At 41.7% G+C, this 17,336-nt stretch overlaps 1 protein-coding gene across 2 annotated transcripts in view; it reads right to left on the reverse strand.

The window, feature by feature from the left end:
* FGD4 (FYVE, RhoGEF and PH domain containing 4) overlaps nucleotides 1-9,297 on the reverse strand; it is a 120,926-nt gene extending 111,629 nt beyond the window's left edge. For both annotated transcript variants that reach the window (XM_040561526.1, XM_040561515.1), the window contains exons 1-2: nucleotides 9,058-9,297; nucleotides 8,666-8,811 (exon numbers count right to left, since the gene is read on the reverse strand). In XM_040561526.1, coding sequence (XP_040417460.1) covers nucleotides 8,666-8,811; nucleotides 9,058-9,284 — 373 coding nt within the window. In that variant the 5' untranslated portion in view covers nucleotides 9,285-9,297. The remainder of the gene's footprint in view (nucleotides 1-8,665; nucleotides 8,812-9,057) is intronic.
* Nucleotides 9,298-17,336: the final 8,039 nt, after the last annotated feature.

Consider the following 17,336-nt stretch of genomic DNA (forward strand, 5'->3'; position numbering starts at 1 on the left):
TGTATCAAAACCCTCAGAAGAGCCAACTAGTTCATCTGGGCTTGTAAATTTCAACTTCCCTATTAACGCACTGAATGCGAGTATCATTCTCATTCTTATCATCAAAAGTCTTTTAGTATATCCTGTGCACAAGCAGTAAGGTCTTACAGATAGTAAGAAAGATAAACACTTAAAGAGAAAGGGATAATTCTCAACACTGAGGTTGAATGCCAAGGGCAGCCCGTGCCAACACCAGCTAGGTTTCTTGCTGGCTACACAGAGCAGACAGGATGGACTTTGAACTCCCTCCTTCAACTGCATGTCAGCAGAGTTATTCTGAAGATATCCTTTAGGCTTGATATGGGTCCAGGGAAGGATATAAGGAAGTTCTGAAATAGGTTATGTGCACAACCAGCCCCTTGGACTGCTGTGTTTTGACTTGCTTACATCCTTCCATTCAACCCAACCACAAAAGCCGCGATAGAGTCCTAGTGCCATTACCTTCTGCTCCCTGACCTGGCGTGGCAGTCCCTGAACAGCGTGTGAACAGCCAGCTCAGTCATAAGCATGCCCTTCGCTTTTAAGCCTGGTGAGCATATTTGTTCACTGGATCAGATGTACATTAATAAATTATAAAGAACACTGTTTACTGCACAATCACTTGTTACTCAAGAAAACATGAAGGTAATTACAAAGCAACAGTTGGTCCAGATAACCAGGAGAACTTGATGAAAATCAACTTAAACTTCTGCAGTAATAAACAGGAATGGCTGTTCCAGTTTCTAACAGGAACAGCTGTTTTTACGGCTAAGTAGATGCAACTTAACTGCTGTAAAATTTAAAATGCATCTTAACTCACAGTTATACATTTAGAAGCAAAATAAGCCAAAACATAAATGCTGTATGATTTTATTCACTAACAACAGTTCTCATTTTATTGTTTATACCACAAAATCTCATGTTTTATAAGGACTGTCCTGGAATCCTGTTTTCACCTGAGAATTTCTAAGCTTTTCTTTTAGAGAGATAAAAGCCCTCTTTCTTGAAAGAGCAAATTAAAAGGACCCCTAACTCTTGAAAACCATCCCCAGTTATCTGTCCTCCCACATAACTTTCTTGAATACAGTAGAACTGCTAAAATAGGTAAGCATTTACCTGTGAGGATTCTACCCTCACAGACGGAATGTGACTTCTTAATGACCAGAGTTAGTATCAGACTGAATAAAAAGGAATGTAAACTATGCCTGTATTAAAATAGGGGCGTTTTGGCAAGAGTCTTCTGAAGAAGGTCTAGCAGTATAATTGCATACAACTGGAAAAAAAAAAAAAAAAAAAAAAGGTTTCAGCTCTATCCAAAACAATTTATGCTTCCTGTATCAGTGGCTTTGTTTTGATTCTCAAATCTCCAGTTCTGAAGATGAACATAATTAGCCATTAAGTTTCATTTCCTAACTCAATTACTGATGTTAACACAAATAATGTGCATATTAATATTCAACTTAGAAACTGAAGTACCATAGACAAAACAGTGAACTACAGTACGTAAGCACAAAGAGGAAAAATAGTCTGATTATTCACTTGAAGAAGTTGACATCAAGTCCTTCTAATACAGACAAAACATTTAAAGAGAGTCTTATCTTCAAATATTATTATTTAACAATTTTACAATTTGGGTCATTTATAGGTGTGTTGTTTTTTTTCAAATCTCTTGTAGACTCAAACTTTGTTTTTTGATTTAAAAACCGGTTTTCCATGGTGGAAGAGAACTTAGGAGACTGAAATAGCATTAGTGACTGAATGACTCAGCCCAGAAGGAAAATAAAGGTTACCAATATAATCATGAAGCAAATGGGAAAAAAGTCACCCTTCTCTTGCATATGGGCTGGAGCTTAAAGAATTGACACTTCCCAGAGGGAAGAGAGCTCAGTCGGTCAGAATCCTTAATCAGAACCAGCAGCAGGGGGCTCTGCATTCTGTCTCTCCCCTTCAGAAGTCACTGGGTACCATCACGATGATCTCCTCTCAGGTCTGCAGTTTTGCCCAGATCTTGATATTTCTCACCTCATAGAAGACGTACCAAAAGATCGCAGATCATAGAATGGTTTGGTTTGGAAGGGACCTTAAAGATCACCTAGTTCCAATCCCCCTGCCATGGGCAGGGACACCTTCCACCTCCTTAGAAAATTCTCTACTGACTTGTGTTTCAAGCGCTGCAAGGTCCCTAAAGAGATCACACAGAAGCTCCATCAAAAATCCAGCTGGTCCAGAGAAAGCACACCACTCTAACCCAAGTGAGAGGGGAGAGGTCCACCACTAAGCTAGGACAACTGCCCACAGCAACCCTGGGACAGGCCTGGTATTGCAGCACCACAAATAGCACTCAGAGGCACCTCAGACTCCCTAGGTTTCAAGTAGTCTGTAGCTGGATGTAGTTACCACGTCATTACATAGCTACAGGGCTGGGTATAGCTGAAAATCCTGACCAGGAGGACTCGGTCATGATGGTGACTAACAGAATCAAAAGCCTGTCATGGAAACTTCACACACTCCACTAAGGAGAAGCCAAATATTTTATGAAGCTAGAAGAAATCAAGCCTCTGAATCAGTCAAAATTACTTTTAACTGCTAGTCAACAGTTTCTCTCCCCAGTATTCATCTACCTATGGGTACACTGGCATCTATTTGAGAGGGGGGCCCATGCCTTTAATTATCCATGAGGAGAAGGCTAGACCTGTAAATCTGATGCATTATCATCTATGCTTCAAGACAACATTTATACAGAAGTCAGGAATAAATCACAGGATTTCATTTCGCAGATTAGAGTTCCACCACATTTTCCCTCCTTTCCAGGCTACTTAGCATATTTTATATTAACATCTGTGACATGCTCAGCGTTAATACTTCGTAACTAACATTTTCTCATCACTCTGCCTTAGCTTCTACTCCATGTCTTTTGCCTCCAATTTTAATCCATTTTAAACTCCATTTCATCAAATTCAGTGTAATCAGAGGTAAACTGCTCCAAAACTCATTAAAAATATATACATCTTTCTTTACATATCTTGCTTTGCAAACTACTGTAGCAATTTAGTCCCTCTCCTCTTCTGCTTCTACTCATTTCTCCACATCTTCTGGTATTGCCTTACTGTTGTTTATTCGTACACTGAGACGACATGTCTGATTTCTATTTCATACATCAACATTTCAACAGAGCCCCAAACTCCCTTCTCCACACTAATTTCTGAAGTAGTTCCTTCTGCTGAAGCTACCTGTATTAAAACGCTACTTCCAAAGCAGCTACTTCAACAAAACATTAAAAAATCATTTTTCAATTTCCTCTTTTTATTTGCTTGGGTGATTGACAGAACTATAGCTCTGGGATACCCTCTCTGAACAGAATTCTGTCTCCCCTTGTCAGAAGCATGTAAGTTTGTTGATAATGGCCTGAATATATCAAGACGTCCACAGCTACACATTTGATTAAAGTGCTTCTACCATCAAGAGCTCGAGGCAAAGCTTAATTCTAGATTTCACATGATGGAAGGGATCATTATGATCATCTAAGTGCAATTATACATCCTAGATTGACTTACATTCAAGAGAAACACTATCTGCAGTGTCCCATACTGGGAGAGAATGCCATTTTTCACCTCACAGAGGAGTGTCAGCTACAAGATTTGTAGTCAGTAACTGGGTTAAAGCACTGAATTGATAATAGTGTTCCAAAGAAAATCTACCCACTATTAAGATAAATAGAAGAGGGAAGAAAAAATAATCTTATTTTAAAATAATTTGGTTTGTATTTTTCCTTCCTTTACCTCTGACAAATACATCATGCCGGGAAGATAATTTGTCTTCTACAGCAAATACTTAACATTTCTTTAAGACATAACAGTGCTAAATACAGCAGTTAAAATGCTTTATCACAGCTCACACTGTACTCAACACATACTGACAAACAGCATCAAATAAAAATACTGCTCAGAATAGGATTTTGACTGAAATGCTGGGAGATGAGATAGCTCAACACCACAAGTTAAGAAGTGGGTGAAAAGTCTGACAACTACAGTTTTAAGAAGCACAGATATTGACAGACAAAGGACAAAACAACCAACGGGCAGAACATTATTTTCCTGTATGAACAGCTTGCTTTTTCAATATTTTTGATTTACTGGTTGCCCAAAAATAACAGTCCCTAAGCAGGTTCTCCTCCAATTCAAAAATCTCCAAACCATTTTTTTTTTAATCTGCAAAAGCAGTCTGATCCTGTGATTTCTGTATAACAAACTAATCTGGATCATGTATGCGAGCTATTACCTTCCTAATTTAGCTATCCCTAAAAGCACTTCAGGAATGGTGTTTACCAGCACCTTCATTTTGGGTGGTACGCTCCAGAGAAACCTTTCCAGCAAGGAGCAGATTTATATCATTAGCAAACCCCTGTCAAATTCTTCTTTGAAACCCTCTGTGGTTCAAACCATCAGCAAGTCAAGCAGCTGTGAATAAGAAATTGAATTTATTTAGGGGAATCACCACCCTAATCTCCAGGAAGTCAGTATTAAAAGACCAACAAAAATTACTGGTTAAAGTAGATGTTGCCTAGCAAAGGCTAAACAGACACACCAAGCCAACCCAAAATATAGAGACAAGCAACTTTCCTGATACATTGTAAACTGAACTGTGCGCTCAAAGGGTTTACCTTGATCCTACATATTTGGAGGAGAAGAAAAGGAAAAGAAAAGACTCAGAAAACCGTACAATTATATTCTGGAAACTAAGTTTCATTTTCTGCCACCTTCCACACAACACATTTACTTCAACAGGAGGCACACGAGTTTAATTTGGCCCACAGAAACAGGAAGTTGTCTAATAACAGCAAACAGGGAAGTTTAATAGCTAATGTATTTCTGTGCAAGTTCTGTACTTTACATTCCCTTATTTTTTGAAGGGAATGGAATATTTAGAAGCAAATTCCTATATATTCACCCTCCTTCCTCAATGTTGTGAAGTATCAGCTCTCCTTGAGATATTTCAACTTTAGAAAGATTTCAAAAACCCTGCATTCACCAGGAAAGCATACAAGGCAATCAGTTTTTTTGCAGTGGCCTCTAATGCATCTAGAGATCCCAACCATTGCTTAGATTATCCCTAATGATCATACAGGTTTTCCTTGAACACACTCAATAGCAAGCAGATTTTCAGTCACTGCAGACCAGTCAACATCATACAGCAGGTAACACAGAGGCAGGAGCAAGGAGAATGATAGTCCAAAATTAATTAATTTTCAAAAATTAAACTAAAGAAAACCAGCAACAATGAAAATCAACCAGGCAGACAGTTTTCACAGACTAGAACAGGATGCTACTACAGTCTTACTTAGCTATCTCATACTGCAAGAAGGAAACCCAAAGGACTAAAGAAGTTTTGTTAACATAATCCCATAAAATCGTATCAATTTAACAGGCAGGGATATAATACCAGCAGCAGGATTTATTTTTTTTTTTGCCTGTCAGTGTTATGCAGATACCTTGCTGCAGTGAGTGCTGTCCTGAATGCAAATTACCTCAGCTTCCTAAGAACCATGCTGTAATGTCTGAGAACACCAATGTACAGCACAATGCCAGCAGGCGTATTTAGGCAAAAGGGAATGGGACAAACAGTCCAGAAAGGGTGTAAATTTGCATTTAAGTGAACAAAGCCAAGGAACCAGTGCAAGATCTTAAGTTCACAGGAAGTTAACCTAGTCTATGTGTAGCAAGGATAGAGGTGAATATACCAGTAACAGAAAAAAAGAAAAAAAAAAAGAAAAAAAAAGCTATTTATTTCTATGAAAGCAAGTTACTGTGTCCTTGTGTTCAGAACTGTTTTCACTACACAGATAAATCAAGTTAAATCAGTGGATATACAACCTTCCAGGACAGTTTAATCCAATGCGGTATCAAAGTACTGCTATGCTCACGCTTTGCAGAGCTGTTGGCTTGCAAAAGGTGCTGAACAAGCAAGCAATAACTTACACCTACTTCTTGGCAGACAGCTAATTTTGAGTTAAAACACATACTTGCATTTGAAGATTTGCTCCAGTTAGTACCAACTATGAATTCTAACTCGACACAGAAAAAAAAATAAATCCCCAATGGTTAATAATCCATTTTTGATGGGAATAATCATGCTAACTCCACCAAAAGCTCTTCTTTAAACTGTCTCCAGATATCAGCCTTGACATTTCCTAACCATTTCAAAGTATCTCTGAAGATTCAAGTACTCTTTTGTTCAAGCCCTTAAATTAGTGTAAAATTCTAAAAGGTCCTGTAGGTAGGTAAACACACCAACCTTTTTCAAACTTCAATGCTAATGGAACTCAATTGCAATTTTGCTTATGACAGTGAACCTGAATGATTTGGACAATAGTATGTTGAAGAGGAGAAAGATATTTCCATTAGAAGTTGGACACTTAGATTGCAAGACACAATAAAAGACTGATGCCGTAAGATACAACTTAAGCAGCCCATTTCATCATTAAAGGCATTTTCAAACACCACCAGGAATGGAATTACTTCCAGATCTTATCTCCCAGCACAGAAAATCTGCAATATTCCCTTCTTCACCAGGCCAACGTCAAAGGCAGTGAGGACATTCTTAAGTGTAAGGCAATTGCACTAGGTCTTAAGTATTCTCACTAAAGAACACACTATTAATCTGAGAAGACTTCTGATAAGCTTGCCACATACAAAATCCAGATTTTCTTTCAATGTATTTATACACTACAATAACTCGTGTGATACACCTAGTTTCTTCACTTGTTTGTCAGATGCTGACCTGAGACAACTATAAGAGTCCAGTCCTCAGGCAAAACATAAATAACTACTGTATTTCACAACACCTGGCGAAGACTGACTGGAGATCTGAGGTCTACAGTAACTCCTCCTTCCCTCCAGAAAGGATTTCAACCAGGCCAAAGGTATGCTCCAGCTTTACAAGGCCCCTTAAAATCCAGTTAGTGTTTCGTAAGCTGGAAAAGAAAACATAAGCACTGCATTTTATTTTTTTTAACAGGAGAAAGAGCACACCCAGCTTTATGTTGCACCTGAGGATTAAAGTTTGTACTTGCAGAATCAAGGCAGGAATCATAAATCACCTTTTATCAGCAGCAGGTGCAGTTTGCATTCTGACCAAAAAGAGGCTATGAAACTAGGCTGGAAACAAGGCTATGAAATTATTCTGGAATTACAGGGTGATGGAGCACATTCTGCAGTAGTCACTGCCAACCAGAGGAGCAGGTAAGGAGCTAAAGGCCCACTAAGATCCTCATTTCCTCCTCTTCATTTTGTTACTTTTTTCATATTAGCAAGCATATTAGCAATCATGATGCAAGGAAGTATTATGATATTAATTACTGTAATGCAAATCCACCTGATAAGAAGCGTGGTGCTCTTGTTGTTGTCCTCAGCACCTTGCTGACATCCAGAAATCACAAAAACTTTGTACGAACACTGTCAAACTATGCATTGTGTGTACACTGAATAAATACCAATCACCTGTGGGTTTAGTGTGTGCATGGCTGAAAAGGGCAACAATAAAGGACTGTAGTCGAGTATGAAATTATTACTCAGAACTCTGGGGTAATGACAAGCACCTGCAGAAGCCTGATGAAATTAAAATAAAAATTAACACAAAACACAGGGCTCCTGTTCAAATTGATCAGTGTTACAGGAGGATGAAATCCATTAAGTCTTCCAACTACAAATACAGCTGCTAATTCCTATTTCCAGATGTAAATATGCAGTTGAAGCCTTGGGAAAAAAAAATCCCACCACCACCAATAAAAAAAAAAAGTGGATTTATGCACATGGCCAAAGCCATTACATATTAATGCTAAAATAAAGCACACTATGAACAACACCATGACAGTCTGTTCTTATTTGTGCATACTTTCAAATTAAGCATGCCTCTTGCCTGGGAATCCCTGAAAAGACATCCCCCGACATCCTGTTCTTTATATTTCACACGTTCTCATTCCCAGCAATACAGCACGCGTGTGTTGGAAATTTCAGACTTGGTTTTGTCCACTTTGGCCTTCCACATCCATAAAGCCAAGCTGCTGCGACACGAGCACAGCACGTCACGCCTGCTGGAGCACTCACTGCCATCACATCACAGGATCACGTGCTGTATGCATGTACATGCATATATATATATATATGTATATATGGGGGTGTGCATTAATCTGCTCAGGAGCAAAAACTTTCTGCAATTCTTGCATGGTTTTCAAGACAGCTAACTATTACGACAAGCCCAAGGTAACACCTGCAACCAGCCTGAGCTTATTGTCCCTTCTAACCGCGCTAAGCTAAGCTGATGCGGCTGCCTTGTGAAGCGTGACAGGTGAAACGCTCCTGGCACAGGTGTGCTACTGAAAGGGGCCAGGAGAGAGGAGGAGAGGGAGGGGCAGCCATGGCTGCGGTGGCTGTCCCGGTCGTGAGAGTGGGTCGCGACAGTGCTCTCCCGCAGTCCGACAGCGGGTACAAGCACCAAGCAGGTTCACCACCGCAGCAAGCCCGGCCCGGCCCGGCCGGGGGCTGGGGGTACGAGCGAGCCGCACTGCCGGGCACCCCCAGCCGTGTCCCCGGGGCGAAGGGCTTCGCGGAGGGGCCGATAGGGGCCGTGAGGAGCTGATAGGGGCCGTTACCTGCCGGCGGCCCCCGGGCGGCCTCCCCCCGCGGGGGGCCGGCGGGGCAGGTGCGCGCTGCTCCGCTGGAGACGGCGGCGAAGCCCGGGGTGGATTTCCTGCGGATGGCCGTCCGCCTGAAGTTAATGCCCTCGGCTCCGCTCATCCTCGGGACGGGGGAGAGACAGAGAACGGCAGAGTGAGGGAAAAGCCGACGGGTCCTCAGCGTCCCTCCCGCCCGCGGTCCGGCGGGACCGGCATAGCCGCCAGGGCAGCGGCAGCGCCTCCGTCCCCCGCCCGCACCGCGGCTGCGGCCGCCTCCTGAGCCGGCCCCTTACCTGCCCGCCGCTCCCCGCCCTCCCCTTCCTGCCTGCCCAACCCAGCCCAGCCCTGCCCTGTCCTGCCAGCGGTACATGCCTGGCAGCCGCCGGCCCCAGCCTCGGCCCCCCCGGCTGCACGGAGAGCCCGCGGCCGCCGCCCAGCCCGGCCGGGGCCGTGTGGGAACTTCCCCGAGCCGCCCGCCCACCGGCCGGCCGGAGGAGCGAGTTCCGCGGGGAAGTGGGCGCCGCGGGAGCGCAGCCGCTGCCAGCAGGGGCCGGGACAGGGAGCTGAGGGGTTTAACCACCTGCACCGTGTCCATTTCAATAGGTGTTCCCCTCCCCGACACTCCGGCTGTTTGGCTGTTTGTTTCTGCTCGCCGTACTGCTGCCCTCTGTCATTGGTCACCTCTGAAATGCCTTCCCTAGAAAGAGGTCCACTTCCTGTGGGATTTGTTGGTGTATGTAAAAGAAATTGGCCATGAGGTATTACCCGTCTTCTAAAGAGAAAATTAGAGAATCACAGAATATCCTGACCTGGAAGGGGCCCACAAGGATCATTGAGTCCAACTCCTGGCTCCACACAGGACCACCCAAAAACCAGACCCTATGTCTGAGGGCGCTGTCCAAATGCTTCTGGAACTCCAGCAGGCGCGGTGCTGTGACCACTGCCCTGGGCAGCCTGTCCCAGTGCCCGACCACCCCCTGGGTGCAGAACCTTTCCCTAACACCCAGCCTAGTCAACTGGGACCTCTTGAAAATTCTCAAAGACATCTCAATCCTACCACTGAAAAGTGAGTAAGTGAGTTTTGATGCCAGGGACAGAGCTACAATACTTGCAATCATAGTAATTCTGTCTAAAACAGCTCGTTCAGGCCAAAGCTTTTGCCTCCCCCTGTAAATTTGAATTAAGGTCGAGACAGTCAATCAGAAGGCTATGCTGGTGTGAGAGCTGCGGTTAGGTTCACAACAGTGTCGGAAAGCCCCTATTTATCTGCTTAGCTGGGACACGATGTTAGCAGGCAGAACGTCTGCACTTTTGCCACCATGAAGCTGAAAAATCGCAGACTGTTGTACGCAGGATGAGAGCCTTTGAATCTGTCAGGCCGCTCACTTGCTTCCTCTTTTGTTCTCGGTGAAATCATTCTCTTCCAATAGAAGGTCGATATCTTGCAGCCCCCTCTTTCATGTCCAACAAAAATGAGGTAGTCAGATCACCTCCTGGATTTCGTGTTCTTGCAAACATTGGGGTTTCGTTTTGCAAACATACAAAGAAGCTGTGACTCAGAGGTAAAAGACTGATTTATTTCCTTACTTCAGTCACCTGACCTGGGCTGGGCATATGGAAATGACTATACCTGTGTTATGAAGAGCAGAAGGTACTCCTGCTGACTTCATTGCACCAGGAGAGCTACAGATTCTTGTAAACTAGCTATGTACAGTTAATGGATATGTACTAAGGATCAATCATTAACTTGTTCAGGTAAGTATCTTGTTCCAGAAGACTGGCACACACTTAATTCTTCATCTGGACTCATACTGAGTAATCTTCAGTATTTAAGCATGGAGAGAGAAGAAAGGCAGAGATTTTCTCATTAGTAATTCCCAAAGCACTTCACTGAGCAGGCAAGTATGAGCCTCATTTGACAGGAGGAAAATGAGGTATTACAGGGAGAAGTTATTTGCTCAAAGTTGTCCAAGATGCCAGTACAGTAATAGAATACAAAATGGTAATTTATGGGAAAGTTAGACTGAAAATAGAAGACCTTTGCCTGTTTGTGTTATATATGATAACTAAACTGACATCAACTGAAGTTATTACCTGATTGCTCAAAATGCCAATTGTTAGCCAGGCATAATTATCACTTGTTATTAAATTTTGTACTTGCCCCTTCAAACATGGAGTTCTGCTCCTGGAAGGAAAACAGTTTAAAAAGAAGGACAAGCACGCACACCCCACAAATCCTACCCAAATGGTATGAACTACATTAACTTTGTTTTGTGTGATGTTATCAGTGAGTGGTAAATTATTGCAATGTGACTTGGGAAAATAAAGAAAATACCTCAGAACAAAAGAGAATACCTCAGAGAATCCTGGTAACTCTGTGCTGTAGCATCAGGAGATTGGCTGCAAAAACTCATTTTCTTGGGCAAATCCTTCTTCAGAAGGACTCTGAGGTATGTAATACAGTGAGGTGACAGTGTGAGATAGAAGGAAGTCATGCAGTCAGTGGATTTGTGGTAATTTTAGAGCATTTGTACACTGTGGTGCAGCACAGGCTTCTCAGGGTAGGTAATTGTCCCTCTCCCTCTCAGTTAGCCACAGCACAGACCTGGGCCAGTTGGTTGAAGCTGGCTCTGAACTGCTGTCCACCAGCAACAGGTATGTTCTGCCTGCTACCACATGGTAACAACCGGCCTCCCTTCTGGCATGCCCTTCCCTTTTTTAACACACTGCTCTCAATCTCTCATGTTCTCCGTCTCTGGGGAGAAACAGACAGACTTCTGGCAATGTCAGGAAGAGAAACAACATCTTTCTAAGCATAAAAAGACAGAGAGAGATGTTATCTTGGAAAACATCACCCTGAATGATTAAAAGTTTAGTGTTATAATAGGAAACAGGATCTGAGAAAAGAACATACTGAATAAGCTTAAACACAGACAAAGCTGCCTATTCTGCTTAAAATATGTGACATTACTTGACTAAAAGTCCTGCATCGGACCTCCCACCCTAGACAGTGTGTGGGAAGAGTTACATACCCCTTTGCTCTATGGCAACAGAGGTAACACACAGCTAACCCACATTCAAGTGTGGGCAATAGCTGGGCCATCTGTCTCTAAATCTTTCTGTGAGGGTGGTGAGAAATGCAGTGGTGGAGAACTCATTTAATTATACCTATTTGCATGTGGGAGGTACAACAGGAACCATATGGAAGCCCACAGAGGTGCAAAAGGTGGCAAGGACAGCTGGCAAGCTTCAGCCTCAGGAAAAAAAAAAATAACAAACTGAAAGAGCAAGTGAAGGGCTTGAAACCATTCAATTTGTGCTGCTGGATGACCAGAGCATTCAGGGAAACAGGACCTTGAAGTCAATCTTTCTTTAGTTTGTAAAATGCTTCACTTTTTCTGTATGTAAAACATTGGGCTCTCAGTAAACTTCTTTGTGGCAACCTTTTCTTTTCCTAATGGAAACAACCTTCAGAAGACTGGATTTTGACTGCTTGAGACCGCTTCTTTCTATTTTTGCATCTGGTCAAGTTTCTTTATTTCTGCTAGAGCTTATCTTTATTTTCATCTGAGTTACAGCTGAATCTGTTCCTGAATTCAGTCTGTGTTCCTGGCTTCAGGTTATGGTCTCTAGCTTCAGTTTCCCTGAGTACTTCCTTGTAACTGTACTTCTCAGTAACTCTGTGGAGTAACATATTTCCGGAGCACTAATCTACACCGTAAAGAAAGAATGCACATGAACTCAGCACCTAACAAATTGGAAAGCATAGTGTTTCAAAGAATTACACAACATTACCTTATTTAGAGTAGCGTATTTAGAGCTGACAGGTACAGTATGTTCATTGACATCTGACAGAATGACTCTGAATGACTCTGAATGACAGAATGACTCTGTTAAGTACTAAATAAAAATTAAAATGGGTCTTATGATGTAAAAAAAACCATACTTCTATACAAAGCTAACCAAGCCAAATCCTGCCTAAGTCAGGATATAGATCATCATATATTTTGCATCTTCTGTGAACTAAATATTGGATAACCCACAAACCAGTTCTGCCAGTAGGGAAGGACAATGAAAACAAGAACCGACACACCAAAAGATACAGTAGGATACTAATTAGAGAAGAATCTCACGCATCTCAGGCCTTCATGCACATTCCAGATGAAAAGTTTCTTCTGATGGCAGCAGCAGTACAATGCACAAAGCAGCTGCAGTGTGTGCAACAGAGATACACAGAACAAGCAAGTAAATGCGAGGGAGTTACTTAACCTCAGTTAAATCAGCAGGCAAACACAGGATCCAGCATTCAAGGACATAATGTGAATTTCAGCCTGAGGCTGTAGACTCTGGCTTCTTAGTCTGGGGAATGGTTTACAAAGATTAGAGGGACTCGAGCCTGTGCAGCACCCAGTATTTGTCAGAACAGGGGGACACTAAATTTACAGTTTTATACTGGCTTACGCTGACAGATACACGGAGTCGTTTTGTTATTTACTCCCCACCACAAAGTGCGGTACACATGGTCTCTTAAGTGTGGTTTTACATCTATGTGAGAAGGAGCTGCAGAGTCAGTAGTGTGAATTGTGAGCTAAACATCAGAAGTAATCCATGACAAGAACTCTAGGGAGTTTTAGGCAAATCCTAGGTATTTGCTGCTGGAACAAAAAAAAAGGATGGGTAGGTATTCATCAGAAGAAAAGCCACGACAATTTCTTTTAGCCCAATCAATAACATTCCCAGTACAGCTCTCCTGTTTTGTCTATTTGACTGTGTAAGACAGAACAAAGACATCATCTAGGGCCCCAGCAAAGGCAGTTGGGGTCCAACCAGCAGCAGGTTTTGTAGGCTTCCAGCCACTTAAGAACCATATTAGACCCCTACAGCCAGGGTTTCCTTCCCTACCACAGTGCAGACCACCAGTTGAATGCTCATATGTAGCTCTGCAAGAGTAGCACTGGGATAATGAAAGGAAGAAACCTTCCTGCCTCCATGTTAATTTTGTGTTACCCCTTTTTTTGACTGTGCAGAAGCATGTTCTCCTTTGCAAGCAAATCCTTGTAATTTGTAGAAATCATGTTGAGATAAGGCTATCACATATATCCCTTAGTTTTACTGAAGGGTTGCTGCTTAGAGGAGTAATTGCTATTTAATCAGTTTTGTTAGGTAAGTCTTGCCGAGTGGCATTCCGTTAACAAACTAATTGCTTTTAGAAGTCTCAGAATATTCTTCATTATCACCACCACAGGTTAACGAAATATGTTTCCCAATATCCAGTGAATGCCAGACATTTAGATATCATTAGCAAAAGGACTTCAGCTTTGATTTAAATTAACTACGAGCTTCAATAAGGTCATGTTGGTAAAAGGGAGAGAGAAAACAATATATGCTTGAGAAAATGTTATACTCTCCTTCTGTTTCTTCTTTCCTTCTGCAGGAAGACCTGATAGCCACTCTGAAAAGAGTTTAAAAATCCACCACAGGCTAAGCTCCCTATCTGAGACATTTGAACAAGGTCCGATTTCCAGGGCAGGGGTCCCAGCTCTTTAAGGTGTTCCCCACACCCCATATCAGTAGTCTCTCTAGCTTTTGCCAAAATAAATTATATTCACTGTTGAAAATAAATAAATAAATAAATAAATAAATAAATAGAATATATTAGAAGAAAAGTTGATCCCGATAGCTCCCAAAAGTTGCTTGAGGTCTGATGGGAAAATATGTGCCAGCTTTTCCCAGAGGCTGCTGGGGACCTGTCTGGAGGCTGTGCTAATTGTGCCGGTGGTGGCAGCAGCCAGCTCCTAGCTGCCATCTCTTCTGGGCCCTGCAGCTTCTCCCTGTTCTCGGAGGGGTCCATACCTAGTTAGGTGATGGGAAAGTCGGTAGTGACCCCTGGGGAAAATATGGCAGCTTGTGGAGATAGTGGCTGCTCTAAGCTGTTTCTCTGGTATGCTTCAGGAGCAGGATCACATGGACCATGAAACAAAATTTGCTTTGCCATTGCTTTGCATTTATTCACAGTGCCTCCTAACCTCAGCTCTTTGTTGGTGCTATGATGTATGGGATAGTACTTGTTTAAAGAACCATATATGCTGTTACAGTGCTGCATACATTAAATATTAGCTGTTGCGTCTACAAATGCTTACCTAAACAGCAAGCAAATATTTTGGTTCTCTACTTAGAAAGCCAAGCCCTAGAGAGCAACGGGCTGATCAAACATTGTGAAAAGAAAGGCAAATTATTAGTTCCAGCTCTGGAAGAGAATATAATGATCTCAATATTGCAATACTCTCCTAACTTTGTTTCTTTTCCTTATTGTAAAAACCAAGCTGTCAGGTACTTACGATTTCTCCTAATGAGGAGGCATATGGTACATGCATAGAGTCTCAGCATGCCTCTTAATAATTTATAGTGACTTGAAGCAGAGAGACTTCAAAGCTGTTGCTGCATTTGCAGACTCTTCTAAGTTAGCTTCCTTCATCCACCTTTGTTTTCATTCATTATATTCCACAGACTCCTCGGATCTTTCTGGTTTGAAATGTGATTATTTGGAGCAAAAGCTCTGAAAAGGATATAAATGTTGGTCCCATTCCACTTAAACTCTTTCTTGCATCCCAAATCTCAAAAGTAGCATTCCATTCATATTTATATTTTTTTAATGCATTTTTGGATAACTACATGTCACAAACAGACCTTACCTCCAGAGATCTAACATTGTCTAATTTTGGAACTCAGTACTTCAAGCAAATTTTGCTGTATACATCCAAGGCTTTATGCACTGCAAATTTGTTTACCTTTACCATACAGAATTGAAATATGCTTTTATATTCAAGCATAAACAGCACTATGCATAACTGCATAAATGAGGGGTGCTCATCTTATAGATGAGAGGAGTGTGGACTGAGACTTCAGAAGCTCTAGAATCTTAAGTCGGACTCTCACATCTTTATACTCATGATTTTGAATACAGTCTTTAAAGGAATGCAGTCAATTTAAAGGAAATCAGAGTTCTCTACCAGAAAAAGAACATCTACATTTTACTGCGCTGACATTGTTGGGGGGAAAAATGTTTTCATCTTGGGCCTAGTGAGTCAAATTGCCTTTTTAGTCTACAGGCCTGGCACACAGTGTGAGAAGGAGGACATAGGCCTAAATAAACTAAAACAAGAAAGTGAATGTTAAACCTCTGCTATTTATAGTGAGGATGTGTTATTACCAAGCACTGCAGGGACAGGGATCTAGCTCTGAATGAACTCAAATAATAAAGAAATGCAGGTTCTGTAGCATGGGCTACCACACAGATTAAATAACTCACCTTGCTACCACATCTAAAACACTTGGTGTTCATGTGTGTGCAGGAGAGATACATGTGGAGAGATGGAGAGTTAAGTGTACAGAAACTTTTATTTTATTGCATGTTGATGATGTTTTCCATCCTCCGAGTCTCAATTTGTCTATCTGTAGGTGAGAGATAACAGTACCCATTTTGCAAAGATGTTTTGGGAATTAATTAATATGCATAGAGTGCTCTGAAGATAAATAGAACTAATTTGCATTTGGCTTAGATAACAGGAACCTATGAAAGCAGTGGTGGATTTACAGAGGCATTTTCTTTTTCACCAACTTAGGACTTTGAAATTGCTGGTATTTGTATGCGGTACATTTATATAACATTATATAATAATTTTAAATTTCGCATGGTTCAATTTGAGTCACAAGCTGGTTACAAAAGCACAAGACACTCCATGTTGTGCCCACAGTCCTCTAATCTGCTCTAAACACGTAAATACCCAACATCCAGATGGAGTCCTTTCAACGCCAGTGGAGCCCTGCCCCGACCTGGGGATCTCTTTAGATCACATTTCTATGGAACAAGCTGAATGCCAGGTCCATTCACTCAGACCAAATCAAGTTTCCCATCTGACTTTGAATGACTTGGGTCAAAACCCATCTGACTTCTACAGTATCTTTCCTGTTCTAAGGTCTGCTGGCAGTATCTGTAAGGCCATGAAGGAGAGCTGTCTCTTCACCTCAGCGCACTAACAAACTGCACTGCTGTAGGAAGACACCTTACTTGTATGGATCAGCATTGAACCATTTGAGCTTACAGAGGTTGCGTGTCTCTAACAGAGGTTTCCTATTTCTATAGCAAAGCATTTTATTCTTGTATAGGTAGATAGAAGATGGGTACTGTAAACACAGTAGCTCTTTTTCTCCAGTTGCCATATGCCTTTAACCACTTCTGTAAGGAGAAACAAAATATAGGGCCTGCACTCTCTGCATTCAAAATTTGATCTTCAAAGGGAGCTCTGTACTCACATGGCTTTCCATCTTATGTTCCTAATCTCATTAAATAGCCTCAATTTTAATACTTTAACCAATATGACATTGAACACAACCTAAAAATAAGACAGCTCTCTCTTAAGTAAGGAATCCTACGAATTCATTTAAATGGCCACAACTCTCTCTTTATTCTTTTCCAAAATTTCCTTATAAGTCAGTTATGGGAGATGAAGCTTCCACCCTTACATGGAGCTTTAGCACAAATACTATTTTTTCAATCATGTATGATTATACCAATAATTTTAAAATTATTTTTATTTTTCTCTAAAACTGGTTATCAAACCTTATTTCTGAAGCTAGATGCCTCCAA

The sequence above is a fragment of the Cygnus olor genome, chromosome 1, assembly GCF_009769625.2.
Source record: "Cygnus olor isolate bCygOlo1 chromosome 1, bCygOlo1.pri.v2, whole genome shotgun sequence".
NCBI classification, from domain to species: Eukaryota; Metazoa; Chordata; class Aves; order Anseriformes; family Anatidae; genus Cygnus; species Cygnus olor.